Source organism: Camelus bactrianus, chromosome 14 (assembly GCF_048773025.1).
Source record: "Camelus bactrianus isolate YW-2024 breed Bactrian camel chromosome 14, ASM4877302v1, whole genome shotgun sequence".
Taxonomy (NCBI): Eukaryota; Metazoa; Chordata; class Mammalia; order Artiodactyla; family Camelidae; genus Camelus; species Camelus bactrianus.
Genome location: NC_133552.1, coordinates 17,888,724 through 17,908,701, shown reverse-complemented (window position 1 = coordinate 17,908,701; position 19,978 = coordinate 17,888,724). Strand labels below are relative to the sequence as shown.

The following is a 19,978-nucleotide window of genomic DNA, read 5'->3' as shown; positions in this document are numbered from 1 at the left end:
GGGGTTCAGCGTGGGAAGAGGGGAGAAGGCAAGGTATGTGGGCGCACATGCAGGGAGCTGATGGGTGTGGTGGGAGCTCCCGGGCGCTCTTATTTGAACCAGGAAGCATGGTTATTACTGAGAGTGAAAGGTGCTAGAGATTTGGAAGGAGGGTTCTGTTGAGTTCCGTGGTTATGAGCCCAAGAGAGACCATTCAACATAGTTGTCTCATTTGTTTTCTCCAGTCACGGTTGTGTGAAGGTCGATGCAGGGTGGCTGGAGGGTTGTAGTCATCAGGACTGTGGTTTTGCCAGTAGGGACCAGGGGGAGGGGCGTGGGGGCAGGACAGATAAGTGTTTAAAGAAGGGAGTGATTTAAATCATTGCCACAGAACTTGAGCGGACGAGGAGCAAGAGGGAGCTGAGGGAAGAGTGTGAAGAGGTAGGAGGAACCGTGGGTTCTAGGCCTGGCGGAGTCAGAGTGTCACTGGAGTTGGAGGAGGAGAGGATGAGCTGGGAAGACGTTGTGATCAAAGAGTGAGATGCTTGACGGAGGGGCTGCAGTCAGGGTCACGAGGGTGAGGGTGTCTCCATGCATGGCTGGCTGACGTGGGTGATGGAAGATGAGATTGTGGGAGGAAAGGAGCCGCAGGACTGAGAGACCTCCACACTGGAAGTGTTATCTGTCTGGATGTTGAAATCATCAAGAATTCCTGCAGGAGTAGTTGCAGAAAAGAGTGATCATGCTCTGAGATCTGCCCGAAATGCGGGGCAGGCTGATGGCCAAGGGGTCACAGATAGAGGAGTGAAGCCTGGCATGGTCTGATACCAGGACCAGGAAAGCTGCGGAAGGTGCTGCGACAGGGAAGGAGAATGGGCTGGAAATGCCAGTGAGGAACGGGGGGGGCCTCTGATCCCACCTCCAGGCGTGTGGAAGAGAAACTCCTATCACTTGAGGAGGCTGCAGGGGAGGCTCGTCCTTGGGGGCAGCCGGGTAGGAGGGGAATTCATTTAAAGAATTCAGCTTATGTACGATTCTCCCCAAAACACACTCTGCGTAGGAAAAGGTGAGATTGATTATTTAATTTGTCATTGTTGGTGTGTGGTTTTTTTTTTCTGTCTTCCTCACTGGATTCTAAGTGAGTCGAGGGCCTAGGTTTGTGATGGGGTGTGACTCCCCACGGGCCTCCACGATGTGCCGCGCCCAGAGGCTGCTTCAGAAATCAGACCAGCATTGCAGGTCCAGTTTACACCTTGCAGCCATGTTTACTGGTCTCTTACAAATCTTGGACTTTCCCTCTCATTCTGTTTTTGAGAATCTAAATAGTTTTCTTGAGTATGGTATTCTGCAGCAGAACTAACATAGCCTTCTCTTTGCTTTTCAGCTGAACCTCCTGCTGTCAGTTTCCAAGTAACCAGGCCTGTCGGGCTGTGTGTAAAAGGCCTGTCTGGTGGGAGCGGGCTGAGGTGTCCCTCGGCCTGCACCCCCCGGGGAACTGTACGAAGGATGTCCCGAGAACCACACGGCGTGCTGCTCAGTGCTGACCGCAGAATGACATAGAAGCAAAGAGTGAAATGATTGATGTTTCCCTTTGAAAAATATCAAAATGCCAAAGATTAACCTATGAGCGCTGATAACTGCCTCATTTAAATGGTCACGAGCAGTGTAAGTTAAGAGGAAGTTATGGTGTGCACTCAGTGAAATGGTTCTAAGAAAAAGTGTGCAATGAAAATAGGTGACAATAAATAGTGCAAAGAAGAACTTTATGGAAATACAGCTAATTAGAAAGCTAAGAGAAAGGTCTGTTAAAGCGTGAAACACTGCAATCTTTTTAACCACTGAGCATTCCATGGTGACTAATTTTTTTATTTCCAGAAATGTTATCTTTGCACTCTATTTAATGTAATGTTTCTCCTATCACTTTGAAGTTTAGTTTGGAGTAGATTGGATGCTTCTGAGAACACGCTCTGCTTTTCTGGGAATTCAGGGTGTTATCTTTCTGTGTGTTTGATGTGAGGGAGTTTCAAGATGCAGGGACCTGGCGTAAAGTCCCGGGATCTGTACTCCGTGAATTGCTTAGGGGCAGGGCGTTGAGAAGCAGGCAGGGAGCAGCAGCCTCCTCATGATAGAAATGTGTCGTATCTTTAATGAGAATCTTCACGGTACAATAGGCAGTGTTTGTGAGTGGGAAATACCAATTAAGGCATCTTCAGTCTGGCGCAGGAAGGAGAGAAGGAAGCCTGATGAATGGTGCACCTGGCACGGAGGTTGGGCTGCCTGCCTTCTGCACACTGCCTTCTGTTTCCATGGTTCTTTGAAAAGTGAACACTTTCATGTCCTGTACTTCACAGTGGCTGTGCCGCGCCAGCCCTGCTACTGCGGAACGTGTTTTACTAACAGAGAGGGCGATGAAGACCGCCCGTCCCTTCAGACCCGCCCACCACAGGGTGTCAGCGATTATCAGATAAATGATGCACGTCTATGAGTTTTCCTACAAATACCTGTTTCCTGTTTGGATTGGTTTGGTTTTGCCTCTGATATTACAGTAAATGTAACCTGCTTTTTGGTTCACAAGGGATTTTGAGTTATTCAGACACTAGTTTAGAGATAGAACGCTAACAAGGGTTCTGGAAGGTAGCCAGCAGGCCTCGTTCTGTGCGACTAGCATTTCTCCTCCCGCCGTGTGTACATCTCGTGACGCCTGTCATTTTAAACAGGTCACTTGTTTTTCAGCTCGGTTTAACTTGGTGATGGATGTTGCTTGACAGAGCTTAATACTCTGGATCTTGGGAAACTAAAAGGTAAAGAGGGTCCATATTCATTCTCTGACAGGAAATGAGTGAATTAGAAAGATTATATGTACTTTTACTATTTTAAATATGTGTTTAATGAAATAAACTGTAAAATATCCAGTTTTGTATATTATATGTACATTTGATTTTTAATCGCCTTTCCAAAGAAATGAGGGCATGATTATTGTACAGTACTGTGACTGATTTGGTGTACAGAGCGAGTCTGTTAAGGATAAAAATATTTGACGGCACTCATTCTTGTGTTTTGAATCTTTTATGTCTGAAACACTCAAATACCTGACAAAAGTGCTGAGTAGGTGATAGTGATCCCGTTTGTTTGCTAAATGACTGTTTGTTTAAATCTGTACAGTTTCAAGTATTTACTTATACAGAGTGTACATACTTTCAAATAATTAACTTAAAATGCCTTATATTATTTGGCTAGAAATTGCTGTTTTTAATAAATGTGAATTTTTTTTTAAATAAAGATTTTTGCTTCCTACCTTGTCCTCATGGGTCCATTATGTGTGTGGGTTCTTTAAAAAAAATTTTTTTAACTGAAGTTTTTATTGAGACAACCTGTAGATTCACATGCGGTTGTAAGCAGTAATACAGAGAGATCCCGTGTTCCGTTACCAGATTTCTCCCAGCGATGTCATCTTGCAGAACGTTAACAGGTTGTATCACAAGCAGGTTATTGAGTTCATTACACTCCATCAGCGTTACCCCACCTTCCCCCGTTTTCCTTGTACTCTGTGGATTCTTTTGGCAAGGTGATTATTGTAGAAAGACATTTTTTGAAGCTTCTTAATGCTTCATTAGTTGAACGATAATTTGATGCAGAGACATGCACAGGGAAAACGCCACATGAAGACTGAATTAATGCTGCCACGAGACAAAGGTACTGGTAGAAGCTGGCAGAGGGGCCTTGACCACATCCTTCTCTGGCCCTTGGTCGTGGGCTTCCGGCCTCTAGGACTGTGAGTCAATAAATTGCTGTTGTGCAAGCCACCCAGGGTGTGGTCCTTTGTTACGGCAGCTCTGGCAAACGAATGCAGGCCAGGGGGTGCTGAGGTTTTATAGTCCCCGGATGGCTGCTTTCACTACTTACTCTGCAGCCTGTGAGGTGACTCATTTTTCCTTACGAAATAGCCCCTGGGCACTGGGTTTTCTGTCCCGTCTTTGATAACATTTGTACAGAGCAGCAACCACAAGAGAGGTTGGAAAGAGCGTGCCTTATAAGTGTTGGCAACAAAATATTTGAAAATGGGGCTGACCAAACACAATGCCTCTTTGAGGCCACCTGTGGACAACCTCTGCATTAATGGAGTCACGTGTTTAGGTTTTATGGAAGGAGAAAGACCAGGGAGAGGAACTGGCTGGTGAACCTCAGAGCCCACGTGGGTTAAGCCCCCTGTAAGCTGAGAGCCCACCGTGGCCACCCCCATTCCTCCTCACCGTAACTCCGTGAGGTGTGTTCCTTGCTTGTCCTCCTGTTACAGACAAGGAAACTGGAGTCCCAGAGGGGCTTACTGCCTTGGCCAGGGCCGCACAGCCAGCAGGTGGTGGTGATGGTTCCAAGACCATCCAAGAAGCAGACCAGGCTTGTCTGCTTCAAGGACACACGTGCTTTCAATTCCCCAGCGGGCTCAATTCTCTGAGACACGCTGCAAGCTTGGGAGGATTTGTTTGTAGCCCAGACCAGACTCCGGAGCTTCTGTCTCTAGCAACTGGTAAGGGAGGGGGCCCCGCGCACACTGAGCAGAGGCGGAAACTAACCTGCTCTCTAAAATGTCAAGGTTGGCTTGTGAGGATTTGCTCTTGCAGTGGTCATCTGTGGCTCACTGTCTGGCAACAAAGTAACTGTTGTCTTAGCTGATGATGCTGTTTGCCAACGTGTGACAGTCCCGTAGGGGAAGTGACCGTGTAACGCCCCTCCACCACCGGCCTTACAGCCTGGTACCACTGCAGCTGCGCAGCATTTGGGGTTGGGGTGATGGCAGGACTTTGGTGAGGGTTGGTGGCAGGCGGTGTGAGATTAGGAGAGTAGGGCCGCGACATGGGGCTCGGATGTCTGCTCACTGCAGGGAATGGCTGGTTTGCTGCGCTGAGTTAAGAAGAAGGAGTTTTCTACACTCTTTCTGTTCAGGTTGCAGTGGAAGCCATCCTGGGAATCCTGCAGTGTCTCAGGAATCTGTAAGTCACGCTAGAGGAGGCCAACCAGCTCCCGAGTCTCCCTTTTCTAGAGACTACCCCCGACCATGCTTGGCATCAGCTAGGAGCTGTATTTACAAGACATAACCCCACCTCCCTTACCACATGATCGCGCCAAGAGTGGCCTCCGGATCAAGCCAGGTCAGTTGGGGACTACGGGGGTTCTTCTGAGAAAGGTCAGGAGACAAAGCCGTGTGAACCGAGATGCACAGAAAACACCCCTTTGGAAGAACATGAGTGTTGCAGACACAAGAACGAAAGTCCCCCCCTGGCTCCTGGAGGCCTCCCTCCACTAGGAGGGAGATGCATTGCATCTTCCATCCTGATGATGTTTCCCATCTTGCTTTACCTATTTGAGTGACTGTTACCCATGACCAAAAGCGGTCCAGCTATTGAAAGGGGTTTAAATGTGGGTCCTTCCGGGCTCCCAGTCGGCTCCTGGTTTGGGACACTGGCTGCAGGCTGGGGCTGCTTTTCTAACTGGGCTTCCCTCTGTCTTGGCAGGGGTGAATGAGGGGGTGGTTTGTGAGGCTATTTCTAGACCCATTTTACAGATGAGGAAACTGAGGCAGAAAGCTACTTGCCCAAGGTCACACAGCCAACCAGGGGCAGAGTTAGGCTTTGAGATAGCCTGTGTCTTGAGTCAAACCAAGTACAGGAAAGCCACAGAACTTCTGCATTCAAGTGACCAGCAGAATCAAGCGAGACAGGTGTTGATGTGTATTGTCTATTGAAACAATTTATTTCTAATGCTGTCAGAGTGGGGCAGGGCTGATTAAGTCTTTCCTGTGGCCAGCTACAGAGTCTGTCAGCCCCTTCCCCACCAAAAATACCTCCCTTTTTTTCCCCCCCAAACCAAGGATCTGTCATAGATCTCAAATTACAAACCAACTCTCAAAGACATAAACTAGGGCTTTGGGCTTTTCCTCTAGGATTCTGACAACTCCACCTCCCTGAAACATTCAGCTCAGGCTGAAGAGGCTGTGGGGTAATCTGGTGACTGCCTGAGACCGGAAGATGAGGTTTTCTCCTCCAGCTCAGATTGTCTCATTGGGAAGATCTTGGAGCCCTCTATGAAGTTTTTGAGATCAAAGATGGTCAGTATATTCAGGGTCCTACTCATTTTTCCCAGGAGGATCTGGATCTTCTGAGCTGTTGGACTGATTTCCATTTCCAGGATTGCTTTCTTCTTCATTTCACTCAGTACCTCTGGGCTGATGAACTGCAGGAGTGCATAGAAGGCTCAGTGAGGATTAATGCTGCCTGGGCACCATGCTCCCCTCATGCCAGGATCAAGTCTCCCCTGGAGACGTCACTCTCCAGGGCAAAGCTGTGCACCTGGCGCTGCCACCGGCAACATTTCTGCCACTTCCCCGAGATACTCGCTTGGCTTAAGCCTGTGGCTACATGGGCTGCAGCGACTGGGTTCAGGCCACACCACAGCCTGACTCCAAACCAAAGGGAGGCCAGCTGCTGGGCCCTGGTGCACCCTGCCTTCCAAAGGCTGTGCCATCTAGGGACGTCAGGCTTCTCCCCAGGGATTCCCTAGCATGGCAGGAGACTGAGGCCCTGCCGCAGCCAGGAGGCGGGTCACTGTGTCTGCTACGAGCCCCACATCCATGTTGAGCTCCCACTGGAGCGTGTCTGGGTCTTGCTGGGATGAAGATATCAGTTTCCTCAGCTCTGAATCTCATGGTGCCCAAAAGTTAAGTGTTTGCCTTTGTATATGGTCAAGCATCAGGTCAGGGAAGGAGGCTTTGTTTTCCTAGGGGCTGGAGTGATGGAGAATGTGGCGGCAGGCCCAGTGTGGACCAGTCCAAGCCAGCAGTGACTATGTGCAGGTGGTTCTCCAACTGGCAGAGGGTGTGGGGAGTTGAGACCTTACCTTGTACCTGGTGCCCAGGTTTAAGCAGATGCGTTTCTTTTGGTGGGTGAAGTGGAAGATGATCTTATCCTGGCTCCTTATATGTACCTTGATGTAGCGGTTGATATTCAAGGAGATGGACTGGACAGGGGGTGCGTGGACGTGCAGGTTCAGATCCCACCAGTTCCAGGCCTTCTGGTGCTTGCCTTTGGCGAAGTAGTAGCCTAGGTTTGGGCTCAGGCTCAACCTAGACCAAGAAGGAATCAGGCAGTCACTGTGCTGGGCCTGGGGTCGACGGGCACAGCCTCTCTGGCCGATGCAGGCCTGCCCCTCCTCCCTACCCTCCTGCCTTGCTTTTTCCTCCTTAGCCCACCCACGGGGCCTTGGCAGGTGGGAACAAGGAGGCCAACCCAAGACCAGGTACGGCCCTTCAGCCCCAGCCCGTCTGTGTTCAGGCTCCTCCCGTGCCCCTGGCCCCCCACTCCCACTCACTTCTTTCAGTTCCTGGGTCACTCGTATCCTTGACCTCCTCACCCCTTTGCCGTGTTCTTTCCTCTGCCTAGAAAGCTCTTCCCCACCCTGCTTGGTGTGGCCAGCACCTGCTTCTACTCTAAGTCTCAGCTTAAATGTCACCTCCTCAGAGACGCCCTTCCTGCAGCCCCGGTGTGTCCCTATATGACAGTGCATCTCCGTCTCCTGTTAGTTTCCTTCATATAATTAGCTAATATACACTGAGTCTCATTCTTTGCGGTAGTTGGGTTCTATAAAGTTGCCTCAAACATGGAATTAGAGAATACGGACCCATTGCTCCCAAGGGAAATAGGGGGGTGTGTGTGTGTGTGTGTGTGTGTGTGTATCTCACAGAGATAAACTTACATATTAGAAACAGCCCATCCCGGTAGAGTTCAGTGGGCCCCAGAGCTGGGGCTTCCAGCACCACATGCCCCTCCTGGCTCCAACCTCTGGTCACCATGGCAGGAGCCGAATCGAGAAGGCAAAGCAGCTGGGAACATGCACATCAGAAGACTTGAATTTTTCACTGCTCTGTGCGCATTTGTGACTCTACGTGAAATATGTACATATACGCCTTCCCCCTGGGAGCAATGGTTCAGGGTTTGCTAGTTCAGTGTTCTGGATACTTTATAGAACAGAGCTATTTTGAATAATGAGAACCGACCCTACTTGCTTATTACCTGTCCTCCCATTAAATGTCAACATAACGTGTGATCCGGAGGGCAGGGGCTACACCTGTCTGGCTCCTGGGTGAACTCTGGCCCCACACTGCCTGACGCCCGAGTGTGGGTGAGTGAGGGGTGGTGGGTTCATTCTTCTTCCAGGCCAGGCCCTGCTCTCCTTCGAGCTGTCCTTTCCCAGCATTTCAAACCATTTCAAGCCTCTGTTTTTTGATTCCACCAGGGCTGTCCTGAGAATCAGTGCTGCTGGGGCAGCAACTTCTCTCAGGAACCAAAAGCAGAAGGGAAGAGAATCTGACCCGGGGTTCGTCAGGAGAAGTGGGGTTTTCAGGGAGCCTGGATTACTCAGACTACTTGCTAGACCTCGGCTGGGATGTCCAGGGGCCTTGAAGTTCTGCTGGGAGGGAGAGGCCAGCTCAGGCCTGCTAACAGCAGCCTTGTTCACCTCCAATAAGCAGAATGTCCCCTGGTCACTCCCAACCCTAGGTCCTCCTGTTGCTTCCCACTGCCCATCAAACCAAGTGCAAACAGCTGAGTCCCTTCACTGTCGGGCCCCGGCGTGTCCAACCTCATCCCTCTTTTCTTAGACAGGAGGCTGTATGTATGTGATGAGTGAAAAACCTGGGCTCTGGAGCCAGACTCTCTAGGTTCATAGCTGGCTCTGCAACTTGCAAGCTTTGTGACCTTGGGCCAGTTACTTAACCTCTCTGTGCCTCAGTTTCAATGGTAAAATGCAAATAATAACAGTACTTTACTCCTAGGGTTGTTGTGAAGATTAGGTGCCTGTACAAAGCAATAACTCGGCAAACATTAGAATTTCCTTATTGTCCTTGAGGAGAGCAGAGGGGAATCTTCTTTCACTCTGCAGTGGGGCAGATCCCTGCTAGCTTCTGACCTTTTAAAGGGCTCCCATCGGAGTTCTCACGCTAGGCTCTCCCTACTTCCCAGGGCTAGGGTCCACCCCAGTCTGTGGGCACCTGGTCCTGGGCTAAGGCTCCCTCAGGAAAATGGGGTCTAAAACACCCAGAAATGGTCTGAATGGAAGGATTCTCCTCAGAAAGTGTGAAGACCCTGGACTGTGGAGCCAGGGGACCCCACCGACAGGGATCCCGAGTTCAGGCAGGTCTGGGGCCCTTGCTGGGTGGGACCCTGAACCCTGCAGGGAGGCCTGGTCTGCAGTTTCTCAAGTCTGAGCCTGGAGGGCGGGGACGATGCTGGGGTTGAGTTTCCACACACCCTGCAAACTTCAACCATGCCTTCTGCCTTCCCTGAAAAAATTGGTGATCAAAAAATAACCTAAGAAATATTCAGTCCTCGAATCAGCTTGATGCTCACTCTTTCCCAGGGCCTGTGGTGCCATGGAGGAGCGGAGGTGGGGCTGGGAGCAGGGGCCGCTGCCTCAATCCCAGCAGGGATGAGGGTCGCTGGCCCTGGTGCAGCAGCTGTACGCTCCTAAGTGACTTGGAGGGCCTTTTCTGCAGAATCTTTCTCCCAGTGACAGCGAGACTGCAGCTCTGATGGTGAAGCCCATGTGGGACCAAGTCCTTCTGCTGTGGGAGCACAGTTCTCTCCGGTGCCGCCTGGGGCGGGGGAGCGCACTCTGCCTGATGGTATAAACTTTCAGGTGTGATGGGTGTGTGTGTGGAGGGTACACAGGGACAGTCCCTCTCTCATCCAGGTCTCCAGTGCTGAAATGCCATCAGTGGTGCCACCTGCCTTTGATTTAAGCCAAGTGAGATGAGAGCATGACCCAGGTAAGATGCAGTTGCCCTTGGAGGAGGCAGGGCAGAAAGGTTTGGCAACTAGAACCTGCTCACAGCTGAGTGTGGAGGCGCCGCCGAGAGCAGGCGAGCACGCGGCCCCAGGCCTGTGTGCAGAGGGCCGGCCCTGCCGAGAGGAGCGGTGGCTGGAAGCTCATCCCTTCTCCCTGCTCGTCCAGCATCTTCTTGGAAGGGCAAGAAAAAACGACAGTGACACCATCGCAGGGGCTCTCTTACTGCGGGGCCACTGGGGAGCAGGCAGGTAAAGGCAGGCCTGCCTGGCGGGCGGGGAGGGGCCAGGCCTGGGGGTGAGAGGGGAGGCCCTTGGGGTGCCCTGGGCCTTGGCCTGTGCCTCTGTGGGCAGGATGTGTCTGGGCCCTTTGCTGGGGTTTTCGAGGCTCACTCTGAGCCGAACTGATTAGCTTTCAACATGAGACAGACTTCTATTCTAAGCTGCTTCACTTTCCCTGTGGACCGGGAGCCCAGGGTTAGGAGGGAAATTGTGTCTCCCGATCTTGGGAATCCACAAGCCATGAAGTGGTCAACATGGTTTCAGAAAAACTTCCAAGGCAAAAGGACAATAGGTCCCGAGGAAAGAGATGGGAGATGAGAAGTTAGGGGCTCCTAGGCCACGAGGGGGCTACCAGGCTGGGCCTGGGGACTACGGCCTGGAAGCCAGGCTGCCGGTGGGCAGAGAGGTTGATGGTCGTTGCTCTCCTCCAGGACAGGACCTTTCAGAAGACTGGAGCCAGGGAAAGTCAGGCCAGGAGTGGGTGCGCTGGCCTGGGCTCCAGCACCTCGCTGACCCATACAACCATCTGGGAAGCTTTTAAAGAATGCAGATCTCCAGGCCCCACCCCAGATGTACAGACTCAGACTCTTTGGGGGCAGGGGTGTTCTGATGGTCAGCTCATCCCAGCTCTGAGCACCATCCTTCCTCTTGGGGTTTTTTTTGGTTTCATTGATTAGCTTTATTGTTTGTGTGCTTTCTAGTTCATTGATTTTTCTCTTATCTTTTTTTTTAATATAAACTTTTTTATTGAGTTTAAATAGTCATTTTACAATGTTGTGTCAAATTCCAGTGTAGAGCACAATTTTTCAGTTATACATGAACATACATACATTCATAGTCACATTCTCTTTCGCTGTGATCCACCACAAGATCCTGTATATATTTCCCTGTGCTACACAGTACAATCTTGTTTATCTATTCTACATTTTGAAATCCCAGTCCCGTCCCACCCACCATCCCCCTGGCAACCACAACTTTGTACTCTATGTCTATGAGTCTGTTTCTGTTTTGTATTTTTTGTTTTTTTTGTTTTTTTTTGTTTTTGGATTCCACATATGAGCGATCTCATGTGGTAGTTTTCTTTCTCTTTCTGGCTTACTTCACTTAGAATGACATTCTCCAGGAACATCCATGTTGCTGCAAATGGCGTTATGTTGTCGGTTTTTATGGCTGAATAGTATTCCATTGTATAAATATACCACTTCTTCTTTATCCAGTCATCTGTTGATGGACATTTAGGCTGTTTCCATGTTTTGGCTATTGTAAATAGTGCTGCTATGAATATTAGGGTGCAGGTGTCATTTTGAAGTAGGGTCCCTTCTAGATATATGCCCAGGAGCGGGATTCCTGGGTCATATGGTAAGTCTATTCCTAGTCTTTTGAGGAATCTCCATACTGTTTTCCACAGTGGCTGCACCAAACTGCATTCCCACCAGCAGTGTAGGAGGGTTCCCTTTTCTCCACAGCCTCTCCAGCATTTGTCATTTGTGGACTTTTGAATGATGGTCATTCTGACTGGTGTGAGGTGATACCTCATTGTAGTTCTGATTTGCATTTCTCTGATAATTAGTGATATTGAGCATTTTTTCATGTGCCTATTGATCATTTGTATGTCTTCCTTGGAGAATTGCTTGTTTAGGTCTTCTGCCCATTTTTGGATTGGGTTGTTTGTTTTTTTCTTATTAAATGGTGTGAGTTGCTTATATATTCTGGAGATCAAGTTTTGTCAGTTTTATTTGCAAAAATTTTCTCCCATTCTGTAGGTTGTCTTTTTGTTTTACTTACGGTTTCCTTTGCTGTGCAGAAGCTTGTAGTTTTCATTAGGTCCCATTTGTTTATTCTTGCTTTTATTTCTATTGCTTGCGTAGACTGTTCTAGGAGAACATTTTTGAGATGTATGTCAGATAATGTTTTGCCTACATTTTCTTCTAGGAGATTTATTGTATCTTTTCTTATGTTTAAGTCTTTGATCCATTTTGAGTTTATTTTTGTCTACAGTGTGAGGGAGTGTCTTTCCCCTCCTCTTCCTCTTGGGTTTTGATGGGCTGGGATAAGATGTGGTTTCTCTTGCAAACATGATTTGATCATTTAAAATAAAGCTTTATTTCTGACTGAGTCAAAATTTCCTAAAATTTCTTGCCTGTGATTTTATGTATGGCTGAGGGCAAACGACTTACCATTTTCTCTGAGCCTAAGTTTCCTGGTCAAGAAAATGAAGGTGGATTTTCCCAGGGTCACTTCTGGCCCTAAAATTTAAGTGTCATTAAGAGAAGAGGCTCTCTTGTATGTAGCAAATGCTATCTGAGATAATTAACTGAATTTCTTGCCCCATCTCCCTAGTGCTTCCTGTGTTCAGTACTTTCTTCCCCCTTTCAGATATCAATTTATTTATTAAAACAATTTTTAATTGACATATAGTTGATTTACAATAGTGTGTTTCAGATGCATAGCAAAGTGCTTCAGATTATTTTCCGTTATAGGTTATTATAAGATATTGAATATAGTTCCCTGTGCTATACAGTTGGTCCTTGTTGCTTATCTATTTTATTTATAGTAGTTTATTTGTACTAATCCCAAACTCCTAATTTATCCCTCCCCAGCCCTTTCCCCTTTGGTAACCATAGTTTGTTTTCTATGTCTGTGAGTCTGTTTGTTTAATAAATAAATTCATTTGTATGATTTTTTAGATATAAGTGATATCATATAACATTTGTCTTTCTCTGTCTGACTTACTTCATTTAGTGATAATCTCCATCCGTGTTGCTTCAAATGGTATTATTTCATTCTTTTTTTATGGCTGAGCAATATTCCATTGCATATATATGCCACAACTTCTTTATCCATTCATCTGTTGATGGGCACTTGGGTTGCTTCCATGTCTTGCCAATTGGAAATAGCGCTGCTATGAACACTATGGTGCCTATTTTTGAGTTAAGAGTTTTCGTCTTTTCCAGATATATGCCCAGGAGTGGGATTGATGGATCATATGGTATGTCTATTTTTACTTTTTTAAGGAAACTCCATACTGTTTTCCATAGTGGCTGTACCAATTTACATTCCTACCAACAGTGTAAGAGGGTCCCCCTTTCTCCACACCCTCTCCAGCATTATTTATAGACTTTTGGTGATGGCCATTCTGACTGATGTGAGGTGATAATTCAATGTAATTTTGATTTGCATTTCTCTAATAACTAGTGATGTAGTGATGTTGAGCATTTTTTCATCTGCCTGTTGGCCATCAGGATGTCTTCTTTGGAGAAATGTCTAGTTAGGTCTTCTGCCCATTTTTTGATTGGGTTGTTGTTTTTGATATTGAGTTGTATGAGCTGTTTGCATATTTTGGAAATTAAGCCCTTGTTGGTCACATCATTTGCAAATATTTTCTCCCAGTCTGTAGGCTGTCTTTTTGTTTAATTTATGGTTTCCTTTGCTGTGTAAAAGCTTTGAGTTTGATTAGGTCCCATTTGTTTATTTTTGGTTTTATTCCTTTTGCCTTTGGAGACTGATCTAACAAAATATTACTATAATTGATGTCAGCGAATGTTTACCTATGTTCTATTCTAGGAACTTTGTGGTGTTATGTCTTTTATTTAGGTCTCCAAACCATTTTGAGTTTATTTTTGTGTATGGTGGGAGGGAGTGTTCTTCACTGATTTACATGTAGCTGTCCAGTTTTCCAAAAACCACTTGCTGAAAAGACTGACTTTTCTCCAGTGTATATTCTGCCTCCTTTGTCAAAGAGTAATTGACCATAGGTCTGTGGGTTTATTTTGGGGCTCTCTATTCTGTTCCACTGATCTGTGTCTATTTTTGTGCCAATACCATGCTGTTTTGATTACTGTAGCTTTGTAGTATTGCAGACATCAATTTTTATACAAAGCGCCCTCCAGGAAGGGCAGATACCTCTAAGAACAAAGTAGTAAACTAGGAAACGGTGTAGATAAAAACTGAATAGCAGAGAAAATGTTCTTAAAAACCAAGGTCTGGAGAGTGAAAATCTTTTTTTGGAATTAAAAAAAAGTTTGGCTTTGACTATCAAGAAGAAAGTATAAAATTGGCTCAAGACAATCTGCATTTCCTACTCCACGACCACTTAGAACAGAAAAAGGAGGGAGAAATCCTGCAAAAACAGAGTTCTAACGCCAAAGAGATGGAGAAAAGTTCTGAAGTGACTGAATTACCTTGAATTGGTAAGATGAAGTTTCCCACTGTCACCAGAAATGGGAACTTAACAACTCAGTTTAGTTACAATGAAACATTCAGCAGTTATGTTTTTAAAATACATGTACCTCCAAAGCCCTCACCACACCGTCCTCTCCGAGGCACCTGGAACAGAGGGACCCCGTGTCTTTCTAAGGTTATTCTCTTTGGTTTGATTCTTAAGTGGTGCCGAGGAGACGAAACCAACAGGGGTTCTTACTCCAGCTTTTGAGTCTGTGATGCTATTTCATCAGTGGGGAAACAATGGTGCAAAAAGGACAGCCCGCCATCTGAGGTCAGGGACCTGTCTTACTGGTCCCTCATGATACCAACCTCCCAAAGTATGAGCCAGATGAATGAATTCATAAGTGGATGAGAGAGAGAGAAAGAGAGAGGCTTACCCAGTGAGAAGCTGTGCAGACTGGGAATCAAAACCTTAATCACACTGCTTCTCCATGGGGCGGGGTGTCTGGGACTCATGACCCAAGCTTACCAGATGTCTCCATTTTCATCGTAGAAGGTGGCATGGCCAGAATTGTTGATAAGGGCCCGGATACACAAATGTTCACTGTCTTCCAGAATGATGCACGTGAACTTTCCTTCTTTTATACTGAGGATGAGCATGGCCAGGTGTCCTGATGGATAACTGGGAGATGGTTAAGGCACAAGTAGTCCCTTGGGATCCCATGGGGAAGGCAGAGCCCTGCAGAGGACCAAGGCCTCAGTAAAACCCATGACCCAGTCCCGAATCACAGACTTTTTAGGCATCACATGTGTCAGCATGAATGTCCCCGTGGTCTAGTGGATACTGTATCTGGCCTGATCCATCAGAAAAGAGAATTTGGAAGACAGTCTCACTGGGGTAGAGAATTAATTCTCCATCATCTTGATGAACCTAGGAAGAAGAGACAAGCCTGTGAAAGGTGCACGGGGGCTGATGGACCAAATTCAGAGCATGGTATTGTTACTAGAAGGGTTGGGGTGGGTCTACTTACTCTCTGATGCCCACATGCCCCCCACCCATCACTACCCTTCCCATCACTACCACCAGCTTGCTGGGGACAGGAAACTTCTCAGGGCTTCAGTTTACTTGTCTATGTGACGAGGAGGCTGAAATGGATCACTGTGTGTCTGTGTGTTTGTGTGTGCAGATTTTAAACTGTTATCTCATTCACTCTCATGTTACTGGTTGTATTAGTTTCCTAGGGCTGCCATAACAAAGTACCACAAACTGGGCAGTTGAAAACTATGGAATTAATTTTCTCACTGTTGTGGAGGCCAGAAGTCTGAAATCAAGGTGTCAGTGGGGTTGGTTCTTTCTGGAGACTCTGAGGAAGAATCTCTTCCATGCCTTTCTCTAGTTTTTGGTGATGATCCTTACTCTTCCTTGGCTTTTGGCTGCAATCCTTACTGTACCTTGGTTGGGACACATATGGCTTCAACACCTCCATCTTCACATGGTGTTCTCCCTGTGTCTCCGTCTTCTTGTAAGGATACCAGTCATATTGGATAAGGGGCCCACCCCACTCCAGTATGACCTCATCTTAATGGATTACATCCTCAGAGACCAATTTTCCAAATAAGGTCATATTCTGAGGCACTCGGGGTTAGGACTTAAACATATTTTTTGGGGGGGACAATGTTCCACCCATAATATTGGTATATTCATGGATTTTATTTCTTCTTGAATCAGTTTAGTGAATCATATTTTTCTAGGAAATTGTTTATGTAAATTTTAAAATTTATTGTCATAAAAATTTGTGATATAATGTTAAAAAAAAACCCTCTACTGTCTCTCTGTGATGTCCTTGTCTTCATTCTTTATAGATTTTCTTCCTTTTCTTTTTTGTTTTTCTGGATCAACCTTGCCTGGAGATTTGCCTACTAGTCTTCTCAAAGAGCCAACTTTTTGGTTTGCTTATTCTATTACTTCTTTGTTTTCTATTGTATCAGTTTCTGCTCCTTTTATTATCATTTATATATGTTCCTTTCTGTGGGTTTTCTATATTAGCAAATTTTTTCTATTTTTTCTAATTCTTTGATTTGAATGTTGAGCTCATTGATTTCCATCTCTCTTCTTCTTCCTGACCCTCCTCCTCCTCTTCTTTAATATAGGCATGTATATTTCTGAGTTTTTTTTTTTTTTAGGTTTTTTTTTGGTGGGGAGGTAATTAGGTTTATTTATTTAGTGATTTTCTTAAGGGAGACACTGGGGATTAAACCTAGGACTTCGTGCAGGCTAAGCACGCGCTCTACCATTTGAACTATACCATCCTCCCTAATACAAGCATTTAAAGCTATAATATTTCTCTCAAAATACTGTTTTAGCTGTTCCCCCAACTGTAGATACCTACATTTTCATTCTGAATATTTTCAAATTTCCAATATGATTTCTTCTTTGACACACAAGTTGTTTACCATGCTTTTAAATCTGCACATGTACCAGTTGTTTTTGGCTATGTTATTACTATTCCCAATCAAAATACACAAGGGTAGGAGGGCAGAGTCTATATGATAGCCGCTCTTTAGTGTCTGTGGCCCAGTGTGCCATCAATTATTGTAGCTATTTCATGTGTGCTTGAAAAGTACGCAAGTCCTCCAGCTGCCTGGTGTCCCCATCAGGTGTTAAAACCCAAGCCCCTGAGTGATCAGGACGGCTGTCTCCTCCTTCCCACCCCTCCCCTCTCCCAGGACACTCACTCCTCACTTACTCTCACTCTTCTCATTTCCCAGTTTCGATTTCCAGTAATAACTCCCTTGCTTTCTTATACACTCTGCTCTGCATTTAAAAGGATGCTTTTTACATTTCCACTAAGTTTCCCAGGTGTTTGTAGCAGGAAGCCTTTTCAGGTCCTCTCATATCCTGCGTGATTCTAACTAGATGTCAGATCAGTGGTTTTCAAGCTATTGTTTTTAACAGTTATAGAATCCTGTGTTCAAGAGAGCTTAAGTCAGAATGCCAAAATCTAAGTAAGTAAAAAGAGATACGGTGGTTTGAGGAGGAGGTGCTGGGGGCGCCCCAGGGCACAGCCTTTAAATGCCCAGGAACCACGGCATGAGATGATGACAATGACCCTCTGACTCTGTCCCCACACCCAGCACTGTGCTCAACACCTCACTTCCACAATGCAGTGACCCTGCAGGGTAGGCAGTATCAGCCCCATTTAAGAGAAGCTAAGTGACCTACACAAGGTTATCCAGTGAGAGGGGAGCTGGACTCCCACAATCTGGCGCCCAGCCTGTGGGCTCGTCTTCAGAACCCACGCTGTCTCCAACCAGTCAGCTCCCAGCCACCTGGCACGCTTAGTCTACAAATCACTGCTCTTTTTTCTTAACCTAGAGAAGTGCTTTATAAGGACATCTGTGGTTAGTTTATTCCTAATAGCCCATAGGAAGCTTCTAGATATGGTTCATGGGAGACGATTTTGTATTTTACGTCTTATTTTCAAAAGCCACCTGAAAGCCAGACTTTCTCTAGATGCTTTCTTCTTGTCAAATTCACTTGTCATGTAATGACATTTTCCTGATGACAAGGACCCCACGGGCAAAGAAAAATCTCTGGTGCAGAGGTAGAGTCATCACATTTTTTTCTCACTGGGAAATATATCACAAATGGCATATCTAAAAGCCAAAATCTCACCACCATTTGCCTGGGGACAGAGTATGAGGCTGAGCTGAAAGTTAAGAGAGAAGGGATTACATCTCTGGCCCCTTCTTCAGTTCTAGTAGAGAGAAAACAGCGCCTCGAAGGTAGGACCCAGCTGCCGTCTGTCCATGAGCTCTCCCTATTGCTGTCTGTCTGCCTGCCTGTGAGTCCTCCCTGGCTCTTGTCTGTCTGCAGTCTCTCCCTAACTATGGTGGGGATGCTGGCTCCTGGGTTGGCCAGGCTGGATTTTGCCTGAACACTGGCACACACTTATCAACAGTCCTGCCTGACTCAGGAAATTACTTGGAATTCATTGCCCATTTATAAAAACAAAAAATGACCAAATGTCCCCATCCTCATGAGCCTTCTGGGCAGCCTGCGTGAATAGTGGATTAGGAAGGGTCTACCTTAGTCTTGCTCTTTATCCAGTCCGTATCTATTTCTAGTGTCTTCTCACGGCGAACAATACGAGGTTTTTTTACTTCTTCTTTCTCAGGCTCCTCGACTTTTGGTGGTTGATGACACAAAGTAAACGAGATAGTGGTCTCTGTAGTCCTTTGGTTAAGCAAGTCTTTGGTGGAAAACAGAAAGAAAACTTACATCCATTTCTCTCAACGCACCAAAGAGAGTTTGAGGATTTGGGACATCGGGCATGTTCTCCCAAGCAAGGAAGGCTGCCAAGCAGTAGGAAGAGCAAGCCTTTGAAGGGAGAGATGTTGAGGCTGAATTTCCAGCTCTCTCATTTTTGTCATTCATTCAACACGTATTTCTTAAGAGCCTACAATGTAGCAGCCCAGTGCCAGATCCCAGATGCCATGGTGAAGACCACTCAGTCCAGACTTGGAAATGTGAGGGGGGACACACCAGCCATATTCCCAAAATAAGCGTGGCTGCTGATTCTGTTAATTGAAAAAAATAAGCTAAAGTGGGGAGTCATTAGAAAAAAATGAAACCTACCTTAAACATGTTATTTTAACTTAACAAGCAAATGTGTATTAACACACCATTTTTTTCTGTACAGCACAATGTCCCAGTCATGTATATACATATATTCATTTTCATATTTTTTCATTAAAGATTATTATAAGATATTGAATATAGTTCACTGTGCTACGCAGAAGAAAATTGTTTTTTTTTTTTTTAAATCTGTTTTATGTATCGTGGCTAACATTTGCAAATCTCAAACTCTCAAATTTATCCCTTCCCACCCCCTTTCCCCGGTAACCATAAGATTATTCACTATGTCTGCTAGTCTGTTTCTGTTTAACACACCATTTTTAAATGCAGAGCTCTGTGATCATTTTCGCTCAAACCCCATTCATAGTTTATGATGTCTAACTTTCCGTTGTGGCAATTGCTAAATAGCCTGAGTGCAAAATTAGACTTTAAAAATCTTTCTGTATATTCCTCATTCTTTTACGTATGTTTAGTCCACATCTAGTTCAAGACAGTTTTCTAAAAAAAATCTTCTCTTAATGAGTCTTCTCAAAGCATTCCACTTAATTTTCACAGCAACAATGCTTTTCTTTTCATCTTCATTTTGGTCCGTTTTTTATAACAAGTGAACTTTGGAACTACGCTAGGAAGGACACCGGAGGAACAACCCCGGCTCCCAGGGACCCTCGGGGGGCGCAGCGGGAGGCGGGGCTTCCGGCGAGGTCGGCGTCGGCCGGCTGCCCGCCGCCGGAAGGGGCCCGGCTCCCTCGGCAGTGAGGTTTGGGGGGGTTAGTTCAGACAGCTTGGTGGCCCCACCACTGGGGCCAACACAGTGCTGGAGGAGGTCACGGGGAGGACGTGGCCGCCTTTGGACCTGCAAGCTGGACGGGGCGATGGAGGGCTCCCCACCCCCTCGCCTGGCCCTGGAAGGCACGTTGCTCCCACGGTTCCGGCAGCGGGAGCCCTTTTCAAGGACGCAGCCTTGAAAGGAGAGCCAGGGGAGCAGTGTGTGTTGTTGAGCCCATCTGCATGAACACGTGCCTGAAGCCAGGTAAGGCCTGTGTCTAAATTTTAAAGTCCTGGTGGGCACCGGCGGAAATCT

At 46.5% G+C, this 19,978-nt stretch overlaps 2 protein-coding genes across 2 annotated transcripts in view; one reads left to right on the top strand and one right to left on the bottom strand.

The window, feature by feature from the left end:
• COG3 (component of oligomeric golgi complex 3) overlaps window positions 1-3,273 on the top strand; it is a 53,843-nt gene extending 50,570 nt beyond the window's left edge. The window contains exon 23 of the mRNA XM_010951388.3: window positions 1,364-3,273. Within this exon, the coding sequence (XP_010949690.3) occupies window positions 1,364-1,393 (30 nt within the window). The 3' untranslated portion in view covers window positions 1,394-3,273. The remainder of the gene's footprint in view (window positions 1-1,363) is intronic.
• A 2,575-nt stretch (window positions 3,274-5,848) lies between these two features.
• ERICH6B (glutamate rich 6B) overlaps window positions 5,849-19,978 on the bottom strand; it is a 39,425-nt gene continuing 25,295 nt past the window's right edge. The window contains exons 7-12 of the mRNA XM_074378660.1: window positions 19,677-19,739; window positions 18,348-18,445; window positions 15,104-15,189; window positions 14,788-14,940; window positions 6,871-7,096; window positions 5,849-6,207 (exon numbers count right to left, since the gene is read on the bottom strand). Of these exons, the coding sequence (XP_074234761.1) occupies window positions 5,953-6,207; window positions 6,871-7,096; window positions 14,788-14,940; window positions 15,104-15,189; window positions 18,348-18,445; window positions 19,677-19,739 (881 nt within the window). The 3' untranslated portion in view covers window positions 5,849-5,952. The remainder of the gene's footprint in view (window positions 6,208-6,870; window positions 7,097-14,787; window positions 14,941-15,103; window positions 15,190-18,347; window positions 18,446-19,676; window positions 19,740-19,978) is intronic.